Source organism: Siniperca chuatsi, linkage group LG12 (assembly GCF_020085105.1).
Source record: "Siniperca chuatsi isolate FFG_IHB_CAS linkage group LG12, ASM2008510v1, whole genome shotgun sequence".
In the NCBI taxonomy this organism is placed as follows: domain Eukaryota; kingdom Metazoa; phylum Chordata; class Actinopteri; order Centrarchiformes; family Sinipercidae; genus Siniperca; species Siniperca chuatsi.
Window position 1 is genome coordinate 3626380 of NC_058053.1, and position 27959 is coordinate 3654338.

Here is a 27959-nt window from a genome sequence, read left to right on the forward strand (position 1 = left end):
CCAGAAAGATCATCTTAATTGCCACTTGAATATATGTGAGCACTAATGCGTCAGCTGCTCCTTATTTCACTCCAATTCGAGCAAATTTTGAATGAACTCTGGAAGAGTAAAAGACAGTAAAATAATACTAAGTACATGAAAGATGACTTTTATAGAATGGTATTAGCTTCTAGTTTTATGCAATCTTCAGCTCCTCTTTGAGCTCCACCTGAAAGGAGGTCAAATATCATTTGTACTTCTGAATCTCTGTAACTGTTTCTTGTGTACAAGTCTTAATTCAAAACAAGAAAGAAAAGAATCAGTTGCTCATGTTTATTAGAAAGTCTAATTCATTTTTATTTCCCCTATACCCAGATGAAACACAAATTTCAGTAAAACCAAATAAAACTAAAATAAAAACAGCTTGACAAGTACATTTCATTTCTCAATCGCTGGAACTTTGAGGCAGTGGATCCAGAAGTGCACTTAACATTACATTAATGTTTTAGCATTTGAGCAGTTGGTTACTGTCATTTAAATACACACACCATACACGATTTGTGTAAACATTACTGTGGATTCTGTGACTGTAAAATAGTGAATGAATGATTCCATGTGGATCAAGTGTGTTTAAAAACAATATAGATCAAAAAAAGCCAATGTTGCTATGTGAATGTGGAATGTAAAAAAACACAATGTAAAAAAAAGATAACTGCAGTGAATAATGCCAGTCCTGCATGTACTAATTTATTGCTAATCTCTGTCCAAGATATTCATATATGTTTCTTGCTTAATTGCAATTAAAACTGCATTTTAAAAAATATGAAAACTCATATGATGTCATTGTTCCAGAAAACCCGACTTTACAAAACTGAACGCACCTAACAACTCCATCTGTAAAACAAACATACTATGTAGCACCTGTAGGTTAAAACAAATCATGCAGCAAATCGTGTTGCCTTCCATCTTGGTGTGAAAAAGACTACTTCAAGAATTTTGGGGATTAAGTCCATTTTTGTGGAATCCAGTGCAGCCACCATTGCTTTGGTATTGCATCTTTACAGTATGGCCATTTTGGATGGTTCTCCTCAGAATCCCCTAAACAGAGGTGAAAGTTGGCCATGTGTGTCACTTTTGTCCTATGTTCTTATTGCCGTGATGACTCCTTGGTTGACGGGTGCTGGTGATGAACAGAAAAGAAAAACATGTTTAGCTATTTAATATGTAAAGATACTTCTTTACATATTAAGATTATGTCTCAATATCTTTTAATAACTTGAAACCATCTTTTAGCTAGACAGTGTAACAAATTATAACTGTTAATTGAAATGGCAGATATTTACCAAATGATCTGCAGAAATTTACGGAAGTGCATTGTATTCACAGAAAAATTGGAGATGTTACCTGATAATTATGACTTCTGTGTCTCATAATTATGATGTACTGTAGACTTATCTCATAATTCTTATATCATAATTACAATTACAATTTGTGTTTATTGTCTTTTATTGTGAAGCACTTTGTGAGATCTGATCTATAAAGGTGTTTTTTACTTACTATTTATTACTATTTATCTCATCACACAAGATAGATTTATTGATCATTTTACAACACAGGGTTGTATAATAGGTTTTAGTATATAAGATCCTTCTAATTAATGTAGCCATAGGTGGTGTTGTGGTAGTCAGGTAAGTTAAAAGGGGCACATTAAGATTTAGCCATATTCTAATTGCTATGTTTCATTGTTGAGCATTAACTGAGCAGTCAAATTGCTGCTTGTGACAAGTTACACCCATTTCATTGGATTGCGTTGCTATGGAAACAGCTTAAATCGAAGTTTCTTTGCTGTGAACTGATGACAGCAAACACTGAAATAGCAAGAGCCATTTATACAGTTAATGCTTCTCTTTGAAACAGTGAAAGAGATTCCCAACAATCGGGCCGCGGACTGGTACTGAGCCTCGAAACATTTGCTACAGAAAGAGAATGATGTGACTTGGCAAAAAAAGCTGAATAATAATTTCATAACTTTAAAGGCTATATTAGGCCATTTTTGTAGTTGAAGCCAGTCCATCATCACCACCTTTCAGCATTCAGCAGCACATGACATCTGTGTGGAGACAATACCTGAGTGTTGCTGAGAAGTCTGTCTTTATTTTCTAATTTAATTAATAAGCACAGTGAAACACAAACCAAATTAGGTAAAGTTTCATTTCTAGTTTAGTTTTATGGTCGCCAACACTTTCTCTTGTGCGCTCTCTTTTTTTGACTCTCTCTCTGATCTGAGGGGTTGTGAGATGAATAATTGGGTAGGAAAGAAAAAAAAATGTTCTGTATACACAGTTTCTATTGTATTTTTCGGACTTTTCTCTGATATTTACTTTTTCATGAAATATTGGATACTTTTCTTAATCTAAAAGTAACTAGAAACTAAAGCTGTGAAATGAATGCAGTGGAGTAAAAAGTACAGTATTCTTCACTGAAGTGTAGTGGAGTAGAACTATAAAGTAGCAAAAAAATAAATCAAATAAAAATGGAACTGTACTTAAATATTTTCCACCGCTGTGTGAACCCACAAACAGACTAATGGGAGACCCTGTGTCATAACTTTATCTTCCAGTGTGCATACTGTGTAATGTGTAGAACTATTACTATTGCTGAGATACTAGGTCAGAATTTTGAGACATGGAACTTTTTATTGAAATACTAAATTATCACAAGAAAACGTTAAATGTTTTTTCTTTGAATAATGTAATGCGCTTCCATAGACATTAGGCTAAGAGAAGACAGTGAAGCAGTTTATCAGCATGACTCATACTGTATACTGTAAATGCTGTAATTGCTAATTTGCAGAAATAGAAAATGGGTTAAGTTGTATTGGCAACTTTGCATGCCAACTCAAAATGCAAGACCTTGGTTTTTTTGGTTTGCTGCATCAGATAACTGCCAAAATAAAATTTAACAGCACAATAAAGGTTTTTTATATATATTTTGTTACTGCTTTTATGATTTATGTGAATCAAAGATTATGCCTTTTGATTGATTGTCTGTTGTATTCATTGGGACTTGATGTCTTGTTACATGTATCCTCTACTGAAGAAAAGCCAACCTGCAGCATAATCCACAGTGCTGCTTTCATTCAGGTGTTTCCCTTCATTTGTCAGGTACCTGTATAGACAATAACTGATCACTGAAACTGGGAGATTACTATGAACAGGACATGTACCTGGTTTTCCACAAGCCTTCACACACTGGTCATGCGTGTCAAAGCGATTCTGGTTTCCACCGCAGCCTCCATACCAGAAGCGTGTGCAGCTCTTGCTGGGGGCATCATAGTGCCACTTGAGGACAAATTTGGCACAAGTACCTTCCTCTTTGGGAAGCTGGCAAATGTCCACGGCTGTAGAGGCTGCTGTTAAGGAAGTGACAAAGAATAACAATCAGGGACAACAAGTATGAGAACACATGCTAGAAGAGCACATATCTCTGGCAAGGCTGTGTGCTTTAACTAATTGCAAATACACTAAATTAGACTTTGAATAGCAGCAATGTGCAATCAGCTGTAAGTATATCATTACCATTGTACATAATGACTAATAATAAAGAGATGATGGCAGTATTTTGCCAGTGACCTGTTTGTGTTGTGGAATGGAAATCAGTGTAATGCTTATAAATGTTTCAAGAAAAGAATAAAAGCACTTCTCTCACAGTAGACTTCTTCCATAATCATGAGATATAGCGCATTTGGTTTAGAGTACACTTTGTATTACAGTGAGTATCTTGTGCCAATTTACTCCAACGCTGACGAGATACTGACAAATTGAACTTGCTCTGTATGACAACTGCTGCCAAAAAAAACAATGAACCAGTGAACAAGGCTTTCCATTCATTTTCTCCGTGGTTATGACTTGGCTCACTCTTGTGACAAAAGCATAGCCTTCTCATTTTTCCATGCTTGGCTTTTACTTGTTCCATCAGTCATTTAGATCATCTGAGGGGCAGTGGAGGAGGTGGGTGGGTTTGCAGTTAAACACAAAGGACTTGTTGTTTTGCAAAGTGAGCACAGTTTGTGGAAATTGAATTATGTAACAGTGATATAACATGCAACACTGGTGACTTGACGTCCAGATATATGCCCAACATTAGGGGTTGTCTGAAAAGGTTTGATTGAAATCATGTTTTGCGCATGTGGATTTGCTTGTTTAAAACTAGAAGTAAACTAGGAAGTGCTTATTCTTTCCTATTGGCTAGCATTTGCATTAGAAGGCAGTTAGAAGGGAAGGAAAAGTAACATAATACTGTAGGCCTTCAGAAAACTCACCAGGAGCCGGGAGGATCTCCACCTGTTCAACCTGCTGCACTTTTGGTTGAGGTTCTGGCACTGTGGAAACATAAAAATATAAATGTGCTTTCAGCTTAAAGGAACAGACCTTCACCAGCTGCTGAAAAACAGCAAATCAGGAGGATTTTCAACATGGTGTCAAGTGCAATGTGGCTATAAATGACCAGACATTAACTCAGATGCAATCCTCATTATCTGTCACAAATTATCCACATTGGCAGGTTGCTTTTCTTTTCCTACTTTAACTCCCCCAGCACACTTATCAAACGTCTGTATGAAGATAGGAATATGCAGTAGGCGATTTGAGGGGGGATGCCATCCATTGAAAATTCACACTAATTTCTTAAACAATGGGACTTCAATTTCACAAGTGAACAAAGCATATGTCTCATTTCTAGGCAACAGCAATGGAGTTTGTCAGCTGTAGCTAGCCAGAAAAAGCTAATGCTAAAGCTAAAACTTTGCGAGTTGGTTGAATACTCTGTTTCCGGCTAACTTTTTAATATTTCCAGCTGATGTTTTAAAACAAAAGCACAGAAAAGGGTCTTAAATATGCACATGATGGCTACATAGATTATATCATGCTAAAAGACTGAGGCTAAAGCTTCTAACACGTTCTAACATAACCACTGGATGGTTTAAAAGCTTACTATAGAAAAACATACTTGGAAAAGCTAGACGGTGGTTTGATGAGGATGAGGAAGAACTGATGAGTTTGTCCAATGGAACAGCAAGTTTGGCTGGAGTTGCTGGACTGAAAATTTCCCCAAGCCAAATAAAGAGCAGGATAGAGCTGCTATCATTAGTAGCTACTAGACATACTAGTAACTTGGCTCCCACACAGTGAATGTTCCAACCCACATTCCCTCCTGGCACTAACAACCACTTACCTGACCTCATGCAGTTTTTCAAGCAGAGGGCCTCAGTGTCGAACCTATTTTCATTGCCTCCACAACCTCCATACCAGAACTGTGTACAGATCCCGTTCTTTCTGTCAAAGAACCACTTAGCCTGATAGTCTTTACACGGCATTCCAGGGTCATACTCAAATGAGCATGGGTCTGAAAATTCATTAACTAGAACATGCAAAAAAGAAAAAACAAACAACAGCAGTGATGGAGGACAGACAAGAGAGAGAGGAGGAGTTTGTGTTAAGATTAAATGAACAACTATGTGAGACATACAGCAGTTACTGTATGCTGTTAAAGAAGTTTAACTGTTTGGTAAATAGGGGTGTTCAAAAGGGTCAAATGAGTCTTATTGCTGATATGGTTCATTCTCACAGGACAAAGGAAATAGCATTCAACATAATGGCATAACATGCTACAGACAGCTTAGGATTCTTGCATTACTAGGAGTTTGGACATCTAAAAACTAAAATTAGTCAGCAGAAAGAAATAGGTTAAAATATAGGTTTCCATAGGTGAACTGAAAAGTTAGTTTGTTATAACTATAGGTTCTGTCTATAGTTTTATGTTAGTTAATTTAGTCATCTGGGATCTGCATGGCTGTGTGGTCCAGGTTAATAAACAATGAGTACCTTTGTATAGTAGTTCAGCTGAATTTGGCTGCATTACAGCATAGCACTTTATGTTGTTTGAGTTAAACCATCAGGTTTTATTTATATGACTAACATTCTGCCTAGGAAACCCCACCAAACACAACTCTGTAGATGCAGTTAGCATTAATGCACCAGGCAAATACAGAGTAAATATTGAATGGATTTGTTCTGAAAGTTCAAAGACAGCACATTGTTTAACCCTTTTTGGTTCCCATTGCAGTGCATTGTTGTTCGATATGTGGCTGATAAGGCCAGAGGTCAGCAGAAATACTAAATCCAAAGATGTTTCCTATTTCCCAGCAATGAGCACAAAGTCATATTTACACTCTTAGGGTATCACTTCAAGCTTAAAGATCCCCAAAGCATGTGGTACTGTGCACTGCATATCAATTTCATAAAGCAATATACAGAAATAGAAGAAACATTTTTTCTGCTAAATAACAAGTTATGCAGGTTCAAAATTAAGTCAAAGAAGAAAAAAATATTATGCACACACACACACACACACACACACACACACGCACATATGCACAGGCATGCACAGTCACTCACCAGTTTCTGGTTTGTCCAGTGGTGTGGTATTAACATTATCGGTGCCTTGGCTGGCTGGCTTAGGCTCTGCTGCTTCTGTCAAAGTGAAATCAGCAGTCATGGAGCAGAGTGTTTAATATTTAGTTTTCATTTTAGTTTAGCTTAGCTTTCGTTTATTTATTTGTATTTAACAACCCCCCGCCCCAAGACTATAATGCATTAAAGGAGTAAAAAAGGAATAAGGATTGTATGTATGTATGTATCTAATATTGTTACTCTCCATTCTCCAAATTGGTGTATGTTGAGTGACAGGTCAGAGCCTAGAGGCCAAATATAAAGTCTGTACATCTAAATTTACACATGAATAAATCCATGCCACATGATTTGGCTGAATACAATGCCATATTTATAAAGAAGTGCTGAGGTAATAGCAGGCTATAACACAATTATATTTTTTAAAACTATTGAGGAGTGACTAAGGCAATTACAAAAGAGATTTAAAAAATCTAAGCTTTTGTTCTAAAACTTATATATATTCCATATATACTCAAATATTTTTAGTACATTGCTATCTTTTGTGTTATGGGGCAGGGAAAATATTGCATATTGCTCTTTTAAATAATATGTCATCTTGTGGGATAAAAGGAAGCTTACAACAAATAAGTCTAGGTGTGTTTATGGACTTACTGGTAGTAATGATGCCTTTGCGGGTGGAAACAATCTGACCCTCTGCAGTGTGGGCAGTGACCACAGCATGATATGTTTGAGAACTCTCTAAGTTGTCCACGGAAAGCTCTGTGCCCGACACGTTGGTCTTCAGCACCAGAGCATGGTCGTGCAACCGTGTCACCACTACCTCAAAGTAGACAAAGAGCTTGGGGTCTGGGCTGGTCCAATGCAATTTCAAGCTGCTGGAGGTGACGTTGGAGACGTGTAGCTCATCTGCATCTGAGGGAGTAAGATATGCACAATAAAACACATGTTCACAGTTTGCAGAAAACAACAGTAGTCCAGTAGCTGTTGTGGATGAATGTCAGTGTGACTAAGATAAAGTTACTTTTCTTGTCTGGTCATAACTTTAGAGGTCAATTTTCTGTTGTGAAATGTACAACGAGTCTGAGAGATGTGTAGACCACGGTGCTTGCTGATTTATGGGCAGCCTAAAGTAGTTTAAGTTCATTTTAGTACATCCAACATCTTACCAGTGTGCTTTCTTTGATGAACTGCTTGGTGATTTTCATGATGTTTCTGATGTTTCCTATAAACGTACCAAGAAATAGTGAATAAAACCATCAATGTTTCCAACAAACTAACAACAACCAATGATACTGCATAAAAATACCACAATACTTACTCCTGTTGCTGTGATGATGTAAAGGGGTTTTTTAATGGCTGGTCACTCTGGAACCACTTGCAGTTTTTGGAGACTTCAGGGGACATGTAGAAAGCATTTTCAACTGAAAAGAAAAATAACATAGACAGACAGTATGACAAAGACAGTATGTCTCTCACAGGGACTTGATTTAACTGATGCAATTAATGACATTAAGCCTAAAGTTGCAAAAAGGCATTAAAATGGATTGATTGACAGACTGATATCTATCTTGAACTTACTGCTGATATACTTTGGCAACAGCTGGCCAAAGTTCTGGATGTGTTTGTCATAAAAGTGTGAGATGCTGTCCAGCCGCTTGAAGAAGACATCTGAGGGCTCACTGGACATGCGTGACAAGACACGAGCATCTCCAGCACTCAACTTCTCACCCACACCCAGGATGACCAGGAAGTAGCCTCTGCACTTGACCTCAGTGGCAATACGCACCAGCTGCTCCTCTTCTTCTTCCACATTTCCTGTCACAAAGATCATCAGTACTTTCCTGTCACGTTGGAGAGGCGCCTTCTCAAACACCTGCACCACTGTTGATTCGATAGCCGCTGCCAGTGCCCGGCCACCCTCTAACTGCGGTGTCTTCTCCAGCAGAAATTTGACTATATCCTGAGCTGAGTGGTGCTCGGTCAAACCGATATCCACATGGATGGGAGAGCCAGTTTTGTTGTGGAGGAACTCATAAGGTGCTTGCTGAATTACAGACACTCTGGCATGGTGTGTGGATGATGTGGGATTTGAAGACACTTGTAGTTGCTCCACTATGTATGCTATGTAGCGTTTAATCTCTGTAAACACTGTTGGGTAGGTGGACTCAGAACTGTCCATGACAAAAGCCATGTCGATGTCCACGTCTGTGGTGAAAGACCTCCTATCTCGGCCAGCCGATGGGGGCACATAGTCACACATTTGGTCCGGAGAGCAGATGTCTAAAAAAGGAAAACACGTAATGTAATGTAACTTTCATTTCTACATGGAGGTATACATGGATGTATCTCTAATTGACAAAATATGTATTAGTATTCTGCTTAAGCCAGTATACTGTCGTACCCCTGAGAGTTTATTTGTACAATGGTTATGACACACAAGGTTAAAAATATACTAATTTTCAGTTGCTCACAGAATTGTCTGAACAGAAATATAATTTTCTCACACCAGGAAACAGAACATCTTTTGGATGCATACAACAACAAATCTGGGTTTTTTTCAGAGAAAATGTGAAAAGTGAAAAAGTAAAAAGAATAAGCCTTAACTGCGATGTCATTATTAGTGCACAAACACAGAGCTCTTACCTAGGCAGACATGGCAGTTCATAACCTTTTGGATGACTGAATTGTACTGTGCACTTGTAGGGCTGGGAAGGACTATTACCTGGGCCAGTGCTGTGTTATTGACCTGGTGTACAAAGAGAAACAAAACATTTTGAAAATATAATGTACACTGTAATTTTTTTCTTTGGAGACAGACACTGTAAAGATGCCTTACAAACCTACTGCAAAGTTCCCCTTTGAGATATCTGTTTTGTTTTTGTTTTGTTTTACCTGCAGTGCTCTGCTGAGTGCTCTGTCTTCACGGTTGACCAAGAACAGGGTAGCAATTCCAGCATCATGGAGGCGAAGAGCTGCATTAGTAACTGTTTGTGCCTGGCTGATTGGCCCACCGACAAAGAAGATGGCGACCTTCCTCATAAGGAAACCACTGCGTACTCTCTTGAAGGTGTTCTGGGCTACAAAGCTCATGGCCGTCTCCAAGCTACGCTTCTTCTGGGTCTGCAGGGTCTGCAGTCCCTCAATTTGCTGCACCAGGGCGCGTTTCTTCATTGCATCAGCAAACCGGACCACAGTGGTCACTTCACTGTTGTACAGGGTTAAAGCAACACGAGCTCCTCTTGGACAGTTACTCTCAGAGATGGTGATGTCTTTGACTAGGCGCAAGACTGCGTCACGCATGTTGTTGAAGGCTGAGCGGCTACTGCCATCAGAGACATCGAGGGCAAAGGCCAGCTCAGTGGGGTAGAGCGGGCATTCCTGCTGACCTAATGGTGTACACATAGATGATTTTGTTCTCTGTATAGTAGTGCGTACAGTACATACACAGTCATTCAAACAGTTATCAAATTTATACTATTTTTTGGTACTTACCATAACAGCAAGCTGGTAGAAAAAAAGGACACAAAATATTGTGAGACATTTTTGCAGCACATAACACGTGAACCTCTTTACTTTTCCTTGTCATGGAAGGACATTGTTGACAGTTATTAAATTATACTCACGACAGTTTTCCCTGATTTTCTTGACCAGGTCACATTGCTGAAGACAAAGAGACATTTGGAGAAAAATATTGAAAGATTTTGATAACAGGCACCAGAAATGAGTTTTGCTCTGTTCAGTCAATATAATTTTAAACATTTGGATAAATGAGCACATACCACAACACCTGGTCCTCTCGGTCCTTTCTGACCCTGTGGTAACAAAAACAGTTGTGTTAACAGCTGGACATGGCCAGTGATAAAATAACATTTAAATCATGTTACAAACTTAACAATATTACATTGTGCAGTATATAGTATGTGTCATACGTTTGAATGATGTGAATTCATGAGAAGACACAAGTAAAAACAGACCACTCAAGATAGTATATATTGTAAATCATAGCTACACATATTCTGCTATGGTGGCACCATGTCATTTATACGGAATTTTCACAGTTTATAAGCAAAGGGTAGAATTTTAAGCTGCTTACATATGGCCCAGGATATCCAACCTCTCCCTTCTGTCCGGGTGTACCAATATTCCCAGAGACACCCTGAAAAAACAGTAGGAGAACAAAAATTCACTTTTAAAGCTATTTAACTCTAAATAGTTCATAAAAGAGCTTGGCTTAAAAGATTCACTCTCTTCAAAGACTCAAAAGTACCAAATGTGCATGCTCATGCAGCTCATCCACTGCCAAGACTGCATACTATGCATTTGAAACAAAACTTCAAAACCAGTCCTCTAGTGTATCACGCCAGTGATGTATCCAGTGATGGTCTTGAACAAACTAAGTGTTGGGAGGATCATGCAAAGTGATACCATACAGTATGTACTGTCAGATTTAACGTATATGTTCATATTAACCTAATCTAATTGGGGTCTGAAAACTTACCCTCTGTCCACGATTTCCTCTGGGTCCAGGTCCACCCTTGGTGCCGGGGTCACCAGCTGCTCCCTGAAATGATGGAAGTAAAGAGAATGAATGCAAATGACCAACATCAAAAGGGAGGCACACTGGCCAAAGTGTACTGTACAGCGTAACACTATAATTTGTAACCTCTGTTGAAATTTCAATTCAAGAGTCAGTGTTTTCCATTACCTTGGGTCCAGGGAATCCGGGGAAGCCCTCATCACCCTGTAGAGGAAAATGCATAAATACTTTAAGTATTATTTCCATCATTATCGTCTCATTGAATGAGTGTATAATTGCATTTGTAATATGGTTCACTGATAATTGTTAAATGGGCCAGAGCCATAGCATTCTTAATAGTGCTATTCAGTTTCACAGGAGGGATGTACTGTATGTGTGTTTGGTAAAGGATTTCATATGTCTTAAACGACAATAAACAGTTAAACAGTTCTGTAGCTCCTGTTTATCATCCTTCTTTTCATTTCTAAACTATCACTGGATATTTGAGGCTAAATCTAATTTTATCAAAGTCTATCTAAGTTTAATCAAAATAAAGACACACCTTCTGATTACCGTATAAATTACTAGAGGTCAAAATTCACTTGCCTTTCTTCCTTTAGGTCCTGCAACGCCAAACCCATCTCTACCATCTTCACCCTATAAGAAAAACAAGAAAAAAAAACTGCTCGACCAATTTTCTTTGTAAAGTGCTTATTAACTGAGCTGCATACACTCTAGGTAGTATACAGGAAAAAAGAGCAACACCCCCCCTCTCCCCTTTGTCGAAACATAACAGTGTTACGCACTGTTATGTGATAGTAAGCAATGATATGGTACTCATTCAAGATAGGACACATGGAATACGATAATTCTCATCAACAATACCAATTCCTCGATTAAAAACACACCAGATACATTTTCAGACACAGCAACATAAGTCTTGTTTGAAAGCTTCTTCAACTTGCAGCCTAAAGCAGAAGCTTATCTAATAATCATCTACTGTATTATAAAATATAGACATTTTGTTTAATAAACAACATGATTAACCATGTATGTCTGATGTTTTAGACAGTGGAAAGTTCTTATTTAGCTCATTTGTAGATTACGGTACATGCAAAGAAGATGTGGATTCATTCTTACAGGCTCTCCACGGGGACCAAGAGGTCCAACAACACCCTTAGGTCCTGGCTCTCCTGGCTCTCCCTATAAAGGCACAGAGATACAGAGAATGAGACAGAGACAGAAATAGTTAAAGATTCAAAGAGAATGTCAAGACTTTAAATTAAGAGTGAAATATTCTGTCGGGTCAGTTTCTATAGATTTAATTAAGCTCATTTGCTTCTTTTTTTTTGCAGTAGATCTCAAGCAGAGCCCTGATGTTTTCTTATAGTGCTTTCATGTTTGCTCAAATAGATTACACATGTGTGTCCAGTAATCTGAGAGAGCTAGGCTCAGGCCAGTGTGTTTGTAAATGAAACAAGCCTGTTATGGAAGAACATAAGCCACACCAAATTATGTTCCACTCAGTACCTTGCGACCAAGAGCTCCTCTTCTACCCTTATCTCCAGTGGGACCTGGGCTACCTCCAGGACCCTAGAAAACAACACATTAGGACATTAGAAGACATAACTTTTCTCAAAATAAAAGTATATTGTGCACATGATTTTCAGACAGTTAAACCAGTATTTGTTTGTGTGAAATTAGATTTTAATATGTCTGCTCTGTGTTCCCTATCTGCATTTTACCATGGTTTAAAACTGATGCTGATTTTAAATGTGCACCATAAATATATATGATTTGATTTGAATTTTAACAATATTATGTGTTTAATATGTTACAGACACAGCAGAAAAAATGTATTTAATAAAATGGCCCTAACAGGTTCACTCACCCTGGGTCCAGGGTTCCCATCTTCTCCTCTGGGTCCTGGTGCACCATTCGGTCCAGGTGGACCCTTAAAAAAGACAAACCAGAGAGCTATGATGCACCAGTTTCTTGCATATTAGAGCTGGACTTCCAACCCATGAGTAAAGAATGAACACATATTTCTAGATATATAAATACTCCAGTCAAAACTATTTATCATATTGTTATGCAGCCAAGAAAAGTATTAACATTAATGACAACATTCGCTATGATACATGTTTTGGCAAGTGCATTTGTAGATTGAATAATCTGCCAAATACTGTGAAAAGAATGATGAACTTACTCTAGATCCTCCAATACCAGGCTCTCCCTGAACGCCATCAGCTCCTGGCTTTCCAGGATTACCCTTTAGTGATATGCAAGCAGAAAAATGTTATAATTACTGCCATTACAAGCGTTATTGCAATAAGTATTAAACAATGTATGCTATCACTAAAAAGGAACTTACAGCCTGTCCAGGTGAGCCTCTTCTGCCATCAGCTCCCTAATGAAATGGGAGTAGAAATGAGTCGTTATTAACAAAAAAAACAGTGGCAAAAAAGTATTTAGCAAAGATAATGAACACAAAATTGTTTACCCTTCTTCCGAGTTCACCAGGGCCTCCCTTCTTTCCATCTTCACCAGGATCCCCCTATAATTTCAGAGCAGAAATCCCAGTGAAACAAACCCATACAAACAAAAACAACCATGTAATTTTAAACTGCTAAAACTGTTAAAAGTATGTTGAAAATGCATTGGCAGGACCACCTCAATGGTATTTGGCTTTTTTTTATAGCAATACAATGTGTGAAGGCAGACATTACCACTGGTCCAGCATCACCAGGGTCTCCTTTAGGTCCTGCGCGGTTGTTGTCTTGTCCACTTGTACCCTATAGACATATATGACTTTTTCAATTTCAGCTACATTCAAACATCCAAAAACACATTCACACACATTCTTATTCATACAAACTGCCCGAGAAAGCAATGGCAGGCTGAGGGAGGGATGTATACAATCACGTATCAAATTATCAGACACTGCAGTTTTTACCACTGGCCACTGTTGAGAGCCTAGCTCAAGGGCAGTAGAACAGTGGCCATAAAGGAATGAATGAATGTAACTTTATGACTCAATCGAAGCTGGTCTGGAAATTCCTAATAGCTGATTAGTAGCATCCTACTTCTCTGACCTTCACTTTATTATGTACTGTGTGTGCATACAAACCATATTACTAGCACTCCACAAGTAATGCACACAATAATACTTTATAATCAGCCTAGATCACTTCAGGTATCCATGTTTAACACAATATGCAATTGTATAGATGAATGTTAATTCAGAGAGTAAATGGCATTCCATAATACTCACAGGGTCTCCTCTGATTCCCATTTCTCCTCTATCTCCTGCTTGTCCTTTGGTACCTTTGGGACCCTAAAAACAATAAATATGTTTAGTGAGCATTTATCAGTACTAACCATATGAGATTTTTTTTAAACTAAAATTGTATCCAGAGTCCAAGAGTCACTCACTCTTCTGCCAGGATTTCCTCTGTCTCCTGGGGGTCCAGCCACTCCACTTTTGCCCTGAAAACATGCAACAGATGGCAAATAAAGGCCACAATCATGCATAAACCAAAGTAAATTCACGTAAATTCATGTATTTGCCACATGAACACATTGGTGGGATTCACTTGCCACACAGCCAAAAGACAACAAACGATCATACATGATTCTGTATGATGTGTTAAATCTAAAACAAATGGACTGAATAACAAAATCTAATAAAACACACACACTTACCTCTTCTCCATTGATACCATCAAGCCCAATTTCTCCAAATTCACCCTGCAAAAAGATAGCAGTGGGTTAGGTAATCAGTGTATTAGCCTTTTTTTCTGACAGGTTTATCTAATAATGAAGACTTAAAAAAAGAACACTCACCTTTTCTCCTGAGTACCCACGAGAACCCTTAACAAAAGACAAAAAATTTATTACACCATCAATTTACAATAACAACAAGTTTAAGTTGAATGTTACAGTCAATATCAAAGCTTTTACCTTGACACCTCTCTGTCCAGGACATCCCTGGAAACCCTGAGTTCCATTCACACCAGGAGGACCTCTCTCTCCCTGTCATTACAGAATAAAGACAATAAAATGTGTTGACAAAAGGCAGAAGGGATGTAATATGAAGGAACATGAAATGGTGAAAAACAACAAGAACATTGAAAGTTGTCACTGAACTTCCTGAGAACAAAAAACATGGTTAAACAACAGTTATAGATCTGCACAGTTTACAACAGGTGTCTGAAAGTCTCTCACAGAAACGTTGTCAGACTGTGACCACATACATAAGCAATGCATTCAAACTTACAGGTCCACCCTCATCTCCAGGATGTCCTTGGCTTCCTGGTGATCCTGGACTACCCTGAAAGGCAAAACAACAAAGTATTAGCTTCTGACAAACAATTATTTTCTGGTATAATTAAAGGGATGGTCTTTGTATTTTTGAAGTACTGTACATCAAAAAATATATTTTCTTTTTTTGACATTGGATACCTTCAACCCTGAAAGTCCAACTGCTCCTCTGTCTCCTCTGGTGCCAGAGCATTTGCATGGCACTGCACAGCACTCCCTCTCTGCAATATTGTCCTGTGCATCAAAAGAAAACAAATATTAAGTAATTCAACGGGGGGGAGCTCACGAAAGTCTTCTGTCTGACTGGTTAATACTCACCAGTTCTTCCATTAGCTCATAGTCCAAGTCCATGATATTTACTCGTAAGGGTCTGGTGTACCTGAAGCCCCGACCAAATTCCAGCAACAAAGCCTCCTCAAATTTGGGCACTCGCTCCAGCCCGACCAGGATGAAACTGTTCACTCCTGGTTTGCACATACAAGAGTTTCGGGAAAAGATTTATCCTCACTAATTACTTCTGAATATGATATGGCTAAAGTTTCACAGAGGTTTAAGGATAGATAGTCATCAAAGGCTGTTTGTACTGTATCATCTTTTTACCTGACAGCCGAAGCTCCTCAACTCGCCTTTTCATTTCAGCATATGGGGCATCAACACCATCAGTCAAATGAATGACAACCTTCAGGGGAAAATCACAATTCAGTTTCACACTTCCTTACATTTTTCACGAGTCTTTTCATTGGTAAGTTTGAACTGGATGTTCCGATGAAGATTGGGTAGCTGCCAATAGTCCAATTAGATACTTATATTTACCTAAATGTTGATTAAAATATAGATCTGATACATTGAAATAACAGCTGTAGTCTACCATATTTTGCACACCTTTTTTTCATGAGCTCCTTGATTCAAATACTGGAGGTCCTGGTTCAAACTGATCATCTTAAATTATTTATGTGATAAGAATGAAAGATGTGAAGAAGTGACACTATCCACTACAGAGAAGACATATCACTGTGTTGGAACTACAGGAACACTCCAGTCGCAGTTGTACAATTGTTTTGGCCTGCCATCAAGTTACTCACAGAATTAATGTTAATTAGCAACAGCTGATATGACCTGCCATCAATAAAAGCAATGAAAAAATAAGAAGCTGCTATCTGGATGTTAATGAATATACACTGCCCTTTGCTAATGAGAGAGTTAGAGTTGGAGATAAGAGAATCTATGTAACATTATTTTGCCAATGCAGGTGAACTCAAATACATTCACATTAACATTCACATTAACACAGTCTCATTTTTTCTGGGATGCGAGCAACATGCAGCAGTGAACAGCCGGGCAACGATGCAACACTGGCAGGCTGAGGTGGACTAAACACACTAGAGTTCAGTAAGGGAAGGATCTTATTTTGATTGGCTTTATTTTAGCTGATACCAATCCTTTAAAATATGCCCAGATCGGCCGCTATGCTGATCCTCAGGATCGGCTCGGGATTTCTCTAGTTTAAACTTTTTCAGTAACCAACCTTGACAACATTGTCCTGTCTGGGTTTGAACCTATTGGTGTAAGCTGAGATGGTTTTGCCATTGAGGACAAAGGGGCCACGACTCCGTAGGGCTCTGAATGCCTCAAAGAGCTCATCAGCATTGTCTGTGAAGTCCAGCTGGACAGGCTCAGAGGCAGAGTCCATGGCCAGCATGCCCACATGTACAGAGGGAAGCTGCCCAGAGGAGCAACTGATAGCTGCCATTTTGGAAATTCTTTGTAGAATGGCACCCATCTTGCTCTGGAGGTTGATCTGAGCACTGAAGATGTTCTGGGCAGAAACATCAAAGCCCACCAACACCTCTATGTTGCAGGCTGTAAAACAGAGCATGGTTTTATTTTAGGCACTTTTTTGTGAACCACAAGAAAGCAAAACTTTTCAGAAATTCTAAGTTGCAAATTAAATGTGAAACAACTTAGCTATGTCCATTAGCAAGAAAAAAAGAATACTGTCTTACTTTTAGGAGTTTCTTCTACACCAACACACAGCTTCCCCTTCACTTCATCATCCAAAGTCTCCAGGATTTGCTCATTGAGCTCTGAAAGTTCCTGAAAGGTGCTTGCTCGAGCCACAGTGGAAGACTCACTTGCTAGGTTTTCTAACTCATTCTCAGTGTCGCCCACTCCTACAGCAAAGACTCTCACACCTTTTTTCTTCAGACCAAGGGCTGCTGTTTTGCTGTCATCAGCTGAGCGTCCTCCAGTGATAACCATTAGGATCTGAGGAGTGCCCTCATCCATCCTACTGCCTTTTTCTTTGGTAAAGTGAACATCTTGAATATGTCGAATGGCTGCACCAGTGTTGATTTTTTGTCCACCTTTGTACTCTGCACGGCCAATGGCACTTACAATGTCTTGCCTGCTCTTGTATGTGTTGAGGTAGAAGACATCAGTCACATCTGCAGCATAATGTGCCAGGCCAATCCGCAGGTTGTCTCTCTCATTGAAGAACAGATCAATTAGGTTGATGATAAACGACATCACTTCATTGAAGTTGCCCCTGCCCAAGTTAATGGAGCCGTCCACCAAAAACACTATATCCGCCTTTTTTGGTGGGTCTGCTGCTATGAGAAGGAAGAGGAGATATTGAAGAGGACATGGTGAAGAAATGGATATGGATATATATAATTAGTTTAGGGTAAAATATGTCAAGTCAAGTCAATTTTAGTTATGTAGCCCAATATCACAATCACAAATTTGACTCAAGGAGCTTAGATACTACTTTAATATGTGTACGTTGTGGCACAACTTACTAGGACCCTCATATTCTGTGGGTGTTTCCTCAGGGATGGTCCCACTCAATCTGGCAATAAATCTTTCCTGGATTGCTGGCAGACCAGGGAATGTAGGGACCTGAAGAACATCATCTGCGGTGGTGGCAATTTGTGTTAGTTGCCTTGTGTCAGCACCACCAGCTCCAACACCAATGCAGTTGACTCTGGAGCCCTTAAGCAGAGGTCCATAGATAGAAACATCTTGGGGGGAACGTCCACCTGTGAGAACCACAAGATGCTGGGAGGCCTCAGCTAGACGAACACCGGCAGAGGGTTTTAACTCTTTCTGTATAACATGCTCAATGGCATCAGCCAGATCTGATGACCGGCCACCCATCTGACGAAGTCTTTTGATAGCAGAGATAACACCTGGCTTGTTTTTGTGAGAGTTGAGTGAGAACTCTGTTTTAACTCTGTCTGCATACTGAACAACAGCCACACGCACTTGATCAGGCTGCACATTGAGTTGTTGGACAATGTTGAGGATGAAGTCACGGATATGAGCAATGCCAGCAGCACCTGTATTGTCTGAGCCATCAATAAGGAAGATAATGTCCTTTCTCCCAAGATTAAGGTTGCCTGCAAAATAAGCACAACAAAGAGAAAGGGAGATATGCTTTATTTTGAAGTATATTAGAAAAACATGGATGCATTTTTTTAAAAATCTAACACTAAAATAAAACAGACTCGAGCTCCGGGGCTTTGCAGTGGTGGACGGAAACTTTACCCGTGCACCACAAGTGTGCTATGATGCATGTTTTTGCAATTACATGAGGAAAGAAAAACAGTCCAAAAAGCAAATGATTAAAACATTAATTAGTTATTGGTTTGAGCACTTACAACTTGAAGTTAACTTAATCCTTGGATATACGAGATAGTATTTCTTACCTAAGTCCACTGAGGGAGGCACATAACTACTGATGATATCAGTGGTGGATATTGTTTTGACAGAATCAATGAGCTGCGACTCCACTACTGGAAGCTGCTGGAAACTGTCAACTGTATATACAAGTTCAGGCTTCAGGGAAATCTGTCTCAGTTCATCAGGGTCTGCATTCCTTGAACCAATGGCAAGAGGTGCAACTTGGTTTCTCTTAAGTTGGTCCGCTGCAGTGGATACATCATCTGTAGACTTGCCACCTGTAACTAGAATGAGGAACTGAGGCACACCATCTTCAATGCGGCTACCCGCTGACCTCTGGTAGATGTTTCTGGAGACCCACTCAAGAGCACGACCTGTGTTTAGACGGTTCCCGCCTTTGCTTCGAAGTTTCGTCACAGCCTGGCGTACCTCATCTTTGGTGGAGAATTCATTCAGAAGAAATTCTAACTTCGGGTCATCACTGTATTGTACCACTGAAACTCGGACCTTATCCAATCCTACATCCAGCTTCTCCACAACTCTTCTTATCATTTCACGGATCGAAGGGAACTCACTACGCACCGCTGATGTGCCATCAATTAGAAATACGACATCTCTCTTTTCTCCTCCAGTAGATGATGGTGTGATTACTGCTCAAACAGAAGCATGCAAGATGCAAGCACAGTAACAAGGTATGATTACTAACTACAGAGTTCCTCATAGATTTAGAGGACATACAGTATGACTAGGAAAGTCAAATATTATGTAAAGAATAATTCACATGTAGAACTTCAAACTTGATTAAGTGGTGTGTGAGAATGTGTTTTGGCTGTAAATAATTTTTTAGACATCATTTAATTGAGTAAAATTACCATGAGAGGTTGGGAATACTGGACGCATCCCGGTGATGGCATCATCTGACAACTCAGTGAGAGTGGTGATTAAGTTTTCTTGGACTGTGTACAGGCCAGGGAGATCATCTACAGTGAAGGCAAAGTTAGGCACATATGACACCTCAAGGAGCTCTGTGGGGTTAACATCCCTGGTCCCAATGCTGAAGGGAAGAACTCTAGATTGTTTTAGAGAAGACGCTGCACGACTAATGTCATCTGTCGAAGACCCACTGGAGACGACAATTACAAACTGTGGTACACCCTCTTGCTTCCTGCTACCACGTGCTGCTGTCAGAACATCCTGACTGACAAACTGCAAGGCCTGACCCAGGTTACGTTGTCTTCCTCCTCGTTGCCTCATTCCCCTGACGGCATTCAAAACACCTTCTTTAGTTGTATGTGTGTTCAGAAACATGTCAGCCTGAGCAAAGTCACCATACTGGACCACGCCAATCCGGATCTTATTCTCGCCCACATTGAGACTCTCCACGACCCTGCGGATAAACTCTTGGATGATAGGAAATTCCCGCCCAACACCATCAGATCCATCGACAAGGAAAACAACATCCTTTCGGGGGCCCTGTGACTCAGCTGAAAGAGAAAGAGAAAAGGTAATATTATGTTCTGCTACAGAAATGATCAAAAAAAAAATTACAGCAGCAATTAAACACTGACATATGATAGCCTTTTAACACTGTTCGACTCCTTCTTGACTTGAGCCCACAATCTGTTTCAAAACTATGTATATATATATATATATATATATATATATATATAGACAGTATGTTATATTGCCAAATTTGTGGTAATCTGGAGCATGTTCAGGTCATTTACATTTTCTCCCAATTTTTCTTATATTTTCTTTTAGTGAAACCATTTACTAAAATTCAAATAATGTTTATATATGCTTTATAAATATTTGTTAAGCAAAAGTTTTATAAATATCAGTTGCAATTTTACAATTTTACAACCATCCAGTTCATATTTATGGATGGTTTACAAACCAATTATTAACCAAATTTATCAAAAAAATGTTGCTTTACAAAGTATTTAGACTGCACACATGAGAAGGAATACATTCTGCTGAATGAAAATGTCAGCAGTCAGACACTTTTTAAACCAAAAGCAGAAAACAACACAAATTGAATTTAAAATAAACACTACATCATATCCGAATAATTTATTACCAGATATATGAGTTTCCTAATGTGTCTAATAATGTTTCTTGTATTAACTGAAGCTTGTGTTTACAATATCTGTCATGTCTTTCTAGTTTGGTTTAGTCTTGAAAATGGATTTTAGCCTTTTCTTTACTAATTACATGAAAATACAGTAGCCATTATTCATCATTCCTTGTGTTGCCATCTTAAAACAATGGTGATAATATTCCCTTTATTCAAATAAGAGAATAACTGCACATGTATTTTTATTTTTCGGGACTCAAGCTTTTTTGTCCCTATTGTCATTTGGTAGAACTAGCAAACAGAAATGATACGACCTAGGCAGATCATTCCAAAGTACTGCTTGAATGTAGAAAAAGACAGGTCACTTGACAATGCTACCAGAAATGGAAAAAATATTAAAATTGCTCTCTTCTATACAAAACGGAATCAATAAGTTTACTAACAAATACTGACACAGACTGTGGATGTGAATATGAATACAAATAATCAAAAGAGAGAATATGAAAAAAAGAAAAAAAGGAAGAAAAGAAATAATAAAAAAGAAAATTAAGAATATGAATGAGAGGAAAAAGTGAACACTTTGTTGCTGGCAATAGAAAGATGTCCTTGACTGACTGAGAATCAAGAGCGTTCTCAAAATCAAGAATGTCTTTATTGTTTGAAGAGTGCTGATCTTTGAATAGAATTTGCTTCAGCTTTTGTTGACCAAAAGAAGAGACTTTTGTCTGTCAAAAAAATGACAAATCATATGAGTTCTCACTTTAAAAAAACATGAAAAATAGATTGCAATATATTAAAACTAATAATTGCAATACAGTAAAAACTAATACCTACAAAAGTGAAGGTTAGATACAGCAGCGAAATGCGCAAAAGGGCTAGGTGAAGTGGAAAATACATCAGTAGTTGTTGTAAAACTGATAACATAATTGTTAAACACAGCATTGTAAGAATACAACATAGGAGTTTTACTAATGAAGTTGGAAGGGATGCCATCACAAACAAATTTACACTGCAAAATTACATTAATTTGCACTTGATGCCAAGATCAACAAATTGCTAATTAAATTACTTTATAACAGACAAAAATGTGGTTCTGAGACATCTGTTATCATGGCATTGTTAACACAATGCAATTTCCAAAAACTCGCCTGGGTTGCCTTGTTAAAAATAGGACAATAAATAGGTACCTTAACTACATTCACTTGGTGTACATTTTCATGTTAGAAAGAGCCATGCTTGTTAACATACCAAATACAGTTGGTGATTTTGAGGTGACATCAATAACCACAGCCTCCACAGAGGACTGAAGTTGCTGCTGGATACTGGGAAGGTCAGTGAATTCAGATACAGATAGAGCATAACTGGGATCGTGGGATATCTTCTGCAGTTCCCTGCTATCAGGGCTCCTGGCTCCAATTGCAAAGGTCAAGACACCCAGCTGTTTAAGAGCAGAGGCTGGTGCATCAACACTGTCAAAAGACCTTCCACCACTTAGCAATATTAGGACCTGTGGAACGCCTTCCACGCGCCTGCTTCCGGCAGAGGCCGTGAAGACATTATCCCTCAAGTACTGGAGAGCTGCTCCAGTGTTGAGGGGTCTTCCGCCTTTGTGCCTCAAACCTCTGATAGTGTCAAGGATCTCGCCTTTTGTCGCGTATGTGTTCAGATAGAACTGGACAGTTGGATCTCTGCTGTACTGAACCACTGAGACACGGTCTTTGTTGTTATCCACGCTGAGTGTCTCTACTACTCTTTGGACAAAGTCTCGCATAGCTGGGAATCCAGTTCTAGTACCATCAGATCCATCCAACAAGAACACAACATCCCTTCCTGGTAGCTGTCTCTCCACTAGGGAACATAAAATATGAGACATATTTAGATTCATGTGTCAAATGTGAAAGTCAGATGACAAAAGCTAGACTCAATGTTTACAACTTACTCTATTAATGCTGGCAGAACTGTTTTGTCAAAGTGGAAATGGCTGACCTCAACTCAGTAAAATAGTTGAATATAGTTCAATCTGTGTCCTAACATAATCGTGGAATGTAAAAATCGGTCACTTTCTTACCAGTTACTGTTGGTGTCAGGGGCATGGCCCTCACTGGCACTGTGCTCATTACAGAGGAGAGCTGTTCTTGGACACTGGGGAGGTCAGTGAACTCTGACACTGATAAAGCATAAGTAGGATCATATGATATTTTCTGCAGCTCTCTACGATCAGAGTTCCTTGTTCCAATGCCAATCACAAAAACGGACTGCTGTTTGAGAGTAGAGGCTGGGGTATCTACATTGTCAAAGGACCTTCCACCATTTAGCAGGATCAACATCTGTGGAACACCTTGCAGGCGCCTACTCCCAGCAGATTGTATAAAGATGTTGTCCCTAATGTATTGGAGGGCTGCACCGGTGTTGAGGGGCCTGCCTCCTCTGTGTCTCAGCCCTCTGACCGAATCCAAAATATCATCTCGTGTTTTGTATGTTTTCAGATCAAAGTGGACCTCTACATCTCTGCTGTACTGGACCACAGAGACTCGGTCTTTGTTTTCTCCCACATTGAGTTTCTCCACCACTCTCTCAACAAAATCACGCATGGCAGGGAAGCCATTCCTTGTGCCATCAGAACCATCCAGAAGGAATACGATATCCTTTTTGGCAGTGTCAACTAAGAAAAGACAGGAAGACATCAAATAATAAACCTTTGCAGGAACAACTCTGATGCACTAATCATCAAGTGTTGGACTACTTTTTTAAAATCACCTAGTACTGCCTACTTCAATTGTAAACAGTAGGAAAGCACACCACCGCCACCACCTCTCTTTCAATGCACACCTGGCGCTAAACATGTATCACACTTCATTTCATTGCCTCAGCTTAGGTGAAACTAGTCATGTAGCCTTTTAGGCCAGCAAGACGCCATGCTTGTTAACATACCAAATACAGTTGGTGATTCTGGGGTGACGTCAATAACCACAGCCTCCACAGAGGACTGAAGTTGCTGTTGGACACTGGGAAGGTCAGTGAATTCAGACACAGACAGAGCATAACTGGGATCGTGGGATAAGAACTCGAGATCACTGCTATCAGACCTCCTGATTCCAACTGCAAAGGTCAAGACACCCAGCTGTTTGAGAGCAGAGGCTGGTGCATCAACACTGTCAGAAGACCTTCCACCACTTAGCAATATTAGGACCTGTGGAACGCCTTCCACGCGCCTGCTTCCGGCAGAGGCCGTGAAGACATTATCCCTCAAGTACTGGAGAGCTAAACCAGTATTGAGGGGTCTTCCGCCTTTGTGCCTCAAACCTCTGATAGTGTCAAGGATCTCGCCTTTTGTCGCGTATGTGTTCAGATAGAACTGGGCAGTTGGATCTCTGCTGTACTGAACCACTGAGACACGGTCTTTGTTGTTATCCACGCTGAGTGTCTCTACTACTCTTTGGACAAAGTCTCGCATAGCTGGGAATCCAGTTCTAGTACCATCAGATCCATCCAACAAGAACACAACATCCCTTCCTGGTAGCTGTCTCTCCACTAGGGAACATAAAATATGAGAAATATTTAGATTTATGTGTCAAATGTGGAAGTCAGATGACAAAAGCTAGCCTCAATGTTTACAACTTGCTCTATTAATGCTGGCAAAACTGTTTTGTCAAAGTGGTACAGGCTGACCGCAACTCAGTAAAATAGTTTAATACAGTTCAATCTGTGTCCTACCATGATCGTGGATTGTAAAAATCGGTCACTTTCTTACCAGTTACTGTTGGTGTCATGGGCATGGCCCTCACTAGCACCTTGCTCATTACAGAGGAGAGCTGTTCTTGGACACTGGGGAGGTCAGTGAACTCAGACACTGATAGAGCGTAACTAGGGTCATATGATATCTTCTGCAGCTCTCTACTATCAGAGTTCCTTGTTCCAATGCCAATCACAAAGACGCCCTGCTGTTTGAGAGTAGAGGCTGGGGTATCTACATTGTCAAAAGACCTTCCACCATTTAGCAGGATCAACATCTGTGGAACACCTTGCAGGCGCCTACTCCCGGAGGAGTTTGTAAAGACGTTGTCCCTGACGTATTGGAGGGCTGCCCGGTGTTCAGGGGTCTGCCTCCTCTGTGTCTCAGCCCTCTGACCGAATCCAAAATATCATCTGGTGTTTTGTATGTTTTCAGATCAAAGTGGACCTCTACATCTCTGCTGTACTGGACCACAGAGACACGGTCTTTGTTTTCTCCCACATTGAGTTTCTCCACCACTCTCTCAACAAAATCACGCATGGCAGGGAAGCCATTCCTTGTGCCATCAGAACCATCCAGAAGGAATACGATATCCTTTTTGGCAGTGTCAACTGAGAAAAGACAGGAAGACATCAAATCAAAAACCTTTGCCGAACAACTCTGGTGCACTACTTATCAAGTGGTGGGCTACTTTTTTGAAATCACCTAGCACTGCCTACTTCAATTGTAGGAGCTAAACATGTATCACACTTCATTTCTTTGCCTCAGCTGAGGTGAAACTAGTCATGTAGCCTTTCAGGCCAGCAAGACGCCATGCTTGTTAACATACCAAATACAGTTGGTGATTCTGGGGTGACGTCAATAACCACAGCCTCCACGGAGGACTGAAGTTGCTGTTGGACACTGGGAAGGTCAGTGAATTCAGACACAGATAGAGCATAACTGGGATGGTGGGATATCTTCTGCAGTTCGCTGCTGTCAGAGCTCCTGGTTCCAATTGCAAAGGTCAAGACACCCAGCTGTTTGAGAGCAGAGGCTGGTGCGTCAACACTGTCAGAAGACCTTCCACCACTTAGCAATATTAGGACCTGTGGAACGCCTTCCACGCGCCTGCTTCCGGCAGAGGCCGTGAAGACATTATCCCTCAAGTACTGGAGAGCTGCTCCAGTGTTGAGGGGTCTTCCGCCTTTGTGCCTCAAACCTCTGATAGTGTCAAGAATCTCGCCTTTTGTCGCGTATGTGTTCAGATAGAACTGGACAGTTGGATCTCTGCTGTACTGAACCACTGAGACACGGTCTTTGTTGTTATCCACGCTGAGTGTCTCTACTACTCTTTGGACAAAGTCTCGCATAGCTGGGAATCCAGTTCTAGTACCATCAGATCCATCCAACAAGAACACAACATCCCTTCCTGGTAGCTGTCTCTCCACTAGGGAACATAAAATATGAGACATATTTAGATTCATGTGCCAAATGTGAAAGTCAGATGACAAAAGATAGCCTCAATGTTTACAACTTGCTCTATTAATGCTGGCAAAACTGTTTTGTCAAAGTGGTACAGGCTGACCTCAACTCAGTAAAATAGTTTAATACAGTTCAATCTGTGTCCTACCATGATCGTGGATTGTAAAAATCGGTCACTTTCTTACCAGTTACTGTTGGTGTCATGGGCGTGGCCCTCACTAGCACCTTGCTCATTACAGTGGAGAGCTGTTCTTGGACACTGGGGAGGTCAGTGAACTCAGACACTGATAGAGCGTAACTAGGGTCATATGATATCTTCTGCAGCTCTCTACTATCAGAGTTCCTTGTTCCAATGCCAATCACAAAGATGCCCTGCTGTTTGAGAGTAGAGGCTGGGGTATCTACATTGTCAAAAGACCTTCCACCATTTAGCAGGATCAACATCTGTGGAACACCTTGCAGGCGCCTACTCCCGGAGGAGTTTGTAAAGATGTTGTCCCTGACGTATTGGAGGGCTGCCCCGGTGTTGAGGGGTCTGCCTCCTCTGTGTCTCAGCCCTCTGACCGAATCCAAAATATCATCTGGTGTTTTGTATGTTTTCAGATCAAAGTGGACCTCTACATCTCTGCTGTACTGGACCACAGAGACTCGGTCTTTGTTTTCTCCCACATTGAGTTTCTCCACCACTCTCTCAACAAAATCACGCATGGCAGGGAAGCCATTCCTTGTGCCATCAGAACCATCCAGAAGGAATACGATATCCTTTTTGGCAGTGTCAACTGAGAAAAGACAGGAAGACATCAAATAAAAACCTTTGCCGAACAACTCTGGTGCACTACTTATCAAGTGGTGGGCTACTTTTTGAAATCACCTAGCATTGCCTACTTCAATTGTAGGAGCTAAACATGTATCACACTTCATTTCTTTGCCTCAGCTGAGGTGAAACTAGTCATGTAGCCTTTCAGGCCAGCAAGACGCCATGCTTGTTAACATACCAAATACAGTTGGTGATTCTGGGGTGACGTCAATAACCACAGCCTCCACGGAGGACTGAAGTTGCTGTTGGACACTGGGAAGGTCAGTGAATTCAGACACAGATAGAGCATAACTGGGATCGTGGGATATCTTCTGCAGTTCGCTGCTGTCAGAGCTCCTGGTTCCAATTGCAAAGGTCAAGACACCCAGCTGTTTGAGAGCAGAGGCTGGTGCGTCAACACTGTCAGAAGACCTTCCACCACTTAGCAATATTAGGACCTGTGGAACGCCTTCCACGCGCCTGCTTCCGGCAGAGGCCGTGAAGACATTATCCCTCAAGTACTGGAGAGCTGCTCCAGTGTTGAGGGTCTTCCGCCTTTGTGCCTCAAACCTCTGATAGTGTCAAGGATCTCGCCTTTGTCGCGTATGTGTTCAGATAGAACTGGACAGTTGGATCTCTGCTGTACTGAACCACTGAGACACGGTCTTTGTTGTTATCCACGCTGAGTGTCTCTACTACTCTTTGGACAAAGTCTCGCATAGCTGGGAATCCAGTTCTAGTACCATCAGATCCATCCAACAAGAACACAACATCCCTTCCTGGTAGCTGTCTCTCCACTAGGGAACATAAAATATGAGACATATTTAGATTCATGTGTCAAATGTGAAAGTCAGATGACAAAAGATAGCCTCAATGTTTACAACTTGCTCTATTAATGCTGGCAAAAGTGTTTTGTCAAA

The 27959-nt window shown here is 40.2% G+C and overlaps 1 protein-coding gene across 1 annotated transcript in view; it reads right to left on the reverse strand.

Annotated features, from left to right (window-relative positions):
- Positions 1–298: 298 nt before the first annotated feature.
- col6a3 (collagen, type VI, alpha 3) overlaps positions 299–27959 on the reverse strand; it is a 53541-nt gene continuing 25880 nt past the window's right edge. Inside the window, 49 exon segments of the mRNA XM_044217686.1 lie at positions 299–1159; positions 3206–3391; positions 4301–4360; positions 5212–5397; positions 6435–6509; positions 7101–7361; positions 7616–7671; positions 7768–7870; positions 8028–8729; positions 9093–9195; positions 9342–9835; positions 9942–9953; positions 10073–10109; positions 10229–10261; positions 10543–10605; positions 10948–11010; positions 11155–11190; positions 11572–11622; positions 12106–12168; positions 12496–12558; positions 12857–12919; positions 13175–13237; positions 13340–13375; positions 13469–13522; positions 13695–13760; positions 14240–14302; positions 14401–14454; positions 14671–14715; positions 14812–14838; positions 14929–15000; positions 15245–15298; positions 15430–15522; positions 15607–15752; positions 15889–15967; positions 16814–17148; positions 17292–17897; positions 18087–18686; positions 18996–19619; positions 19842–20453; positions 22295–22894; positions 23115–23708; positions 23978–24577; positions 24798–25130; positions 25133–25390; positions 25609–26208; positions 26429–27022; positions 27239–27586; positions 27589–27633; positions 27636–27836. Coding sequence (XP_044073621.1) covers positions 1119–1159; positions 3206–3391; positions 4301–4360; positions 5212–5397; positions 6435–6509; positions 7101–7361; positions 7616–7671; positions 7768–7870; positions 8028–8729; positions 9093–9195; positions 9342–9835; positions 9942–9953; positions 10073–10109; positions 10229–10261; positions 10543–10605; positions 10948–11010; positions 11155–11190; positions 11572–11622; positions 12106–12168; positions 12496–12558; positions 12857–12919; positions 13175–13237; positions 13340–13375; positions 13469–13522; positions 13695–13760; positions 14240–14302; positions 14401–14454; positions 14671–14715; positions 14812–14838; positions 14929–15000; positions 15245–15298; positions 15430–15522; positions 15607–15752; positions 15889–15967; positions 16814–17148; positions 17292–17897; positions 18087–18686; positions 18996–19619; positions 19842–20453; positions 22295–22894; positions 23115–23708; positions 23978–24577; positions 24798–25130; positions 25133–25390; positions 25609–26208; positions 26429–27022; positions 27239–27586; positions 27589–27633; positions 27636–27836 — 10553 coding nt within the window. The 3' untranslated portion in view covers positions 299–1118.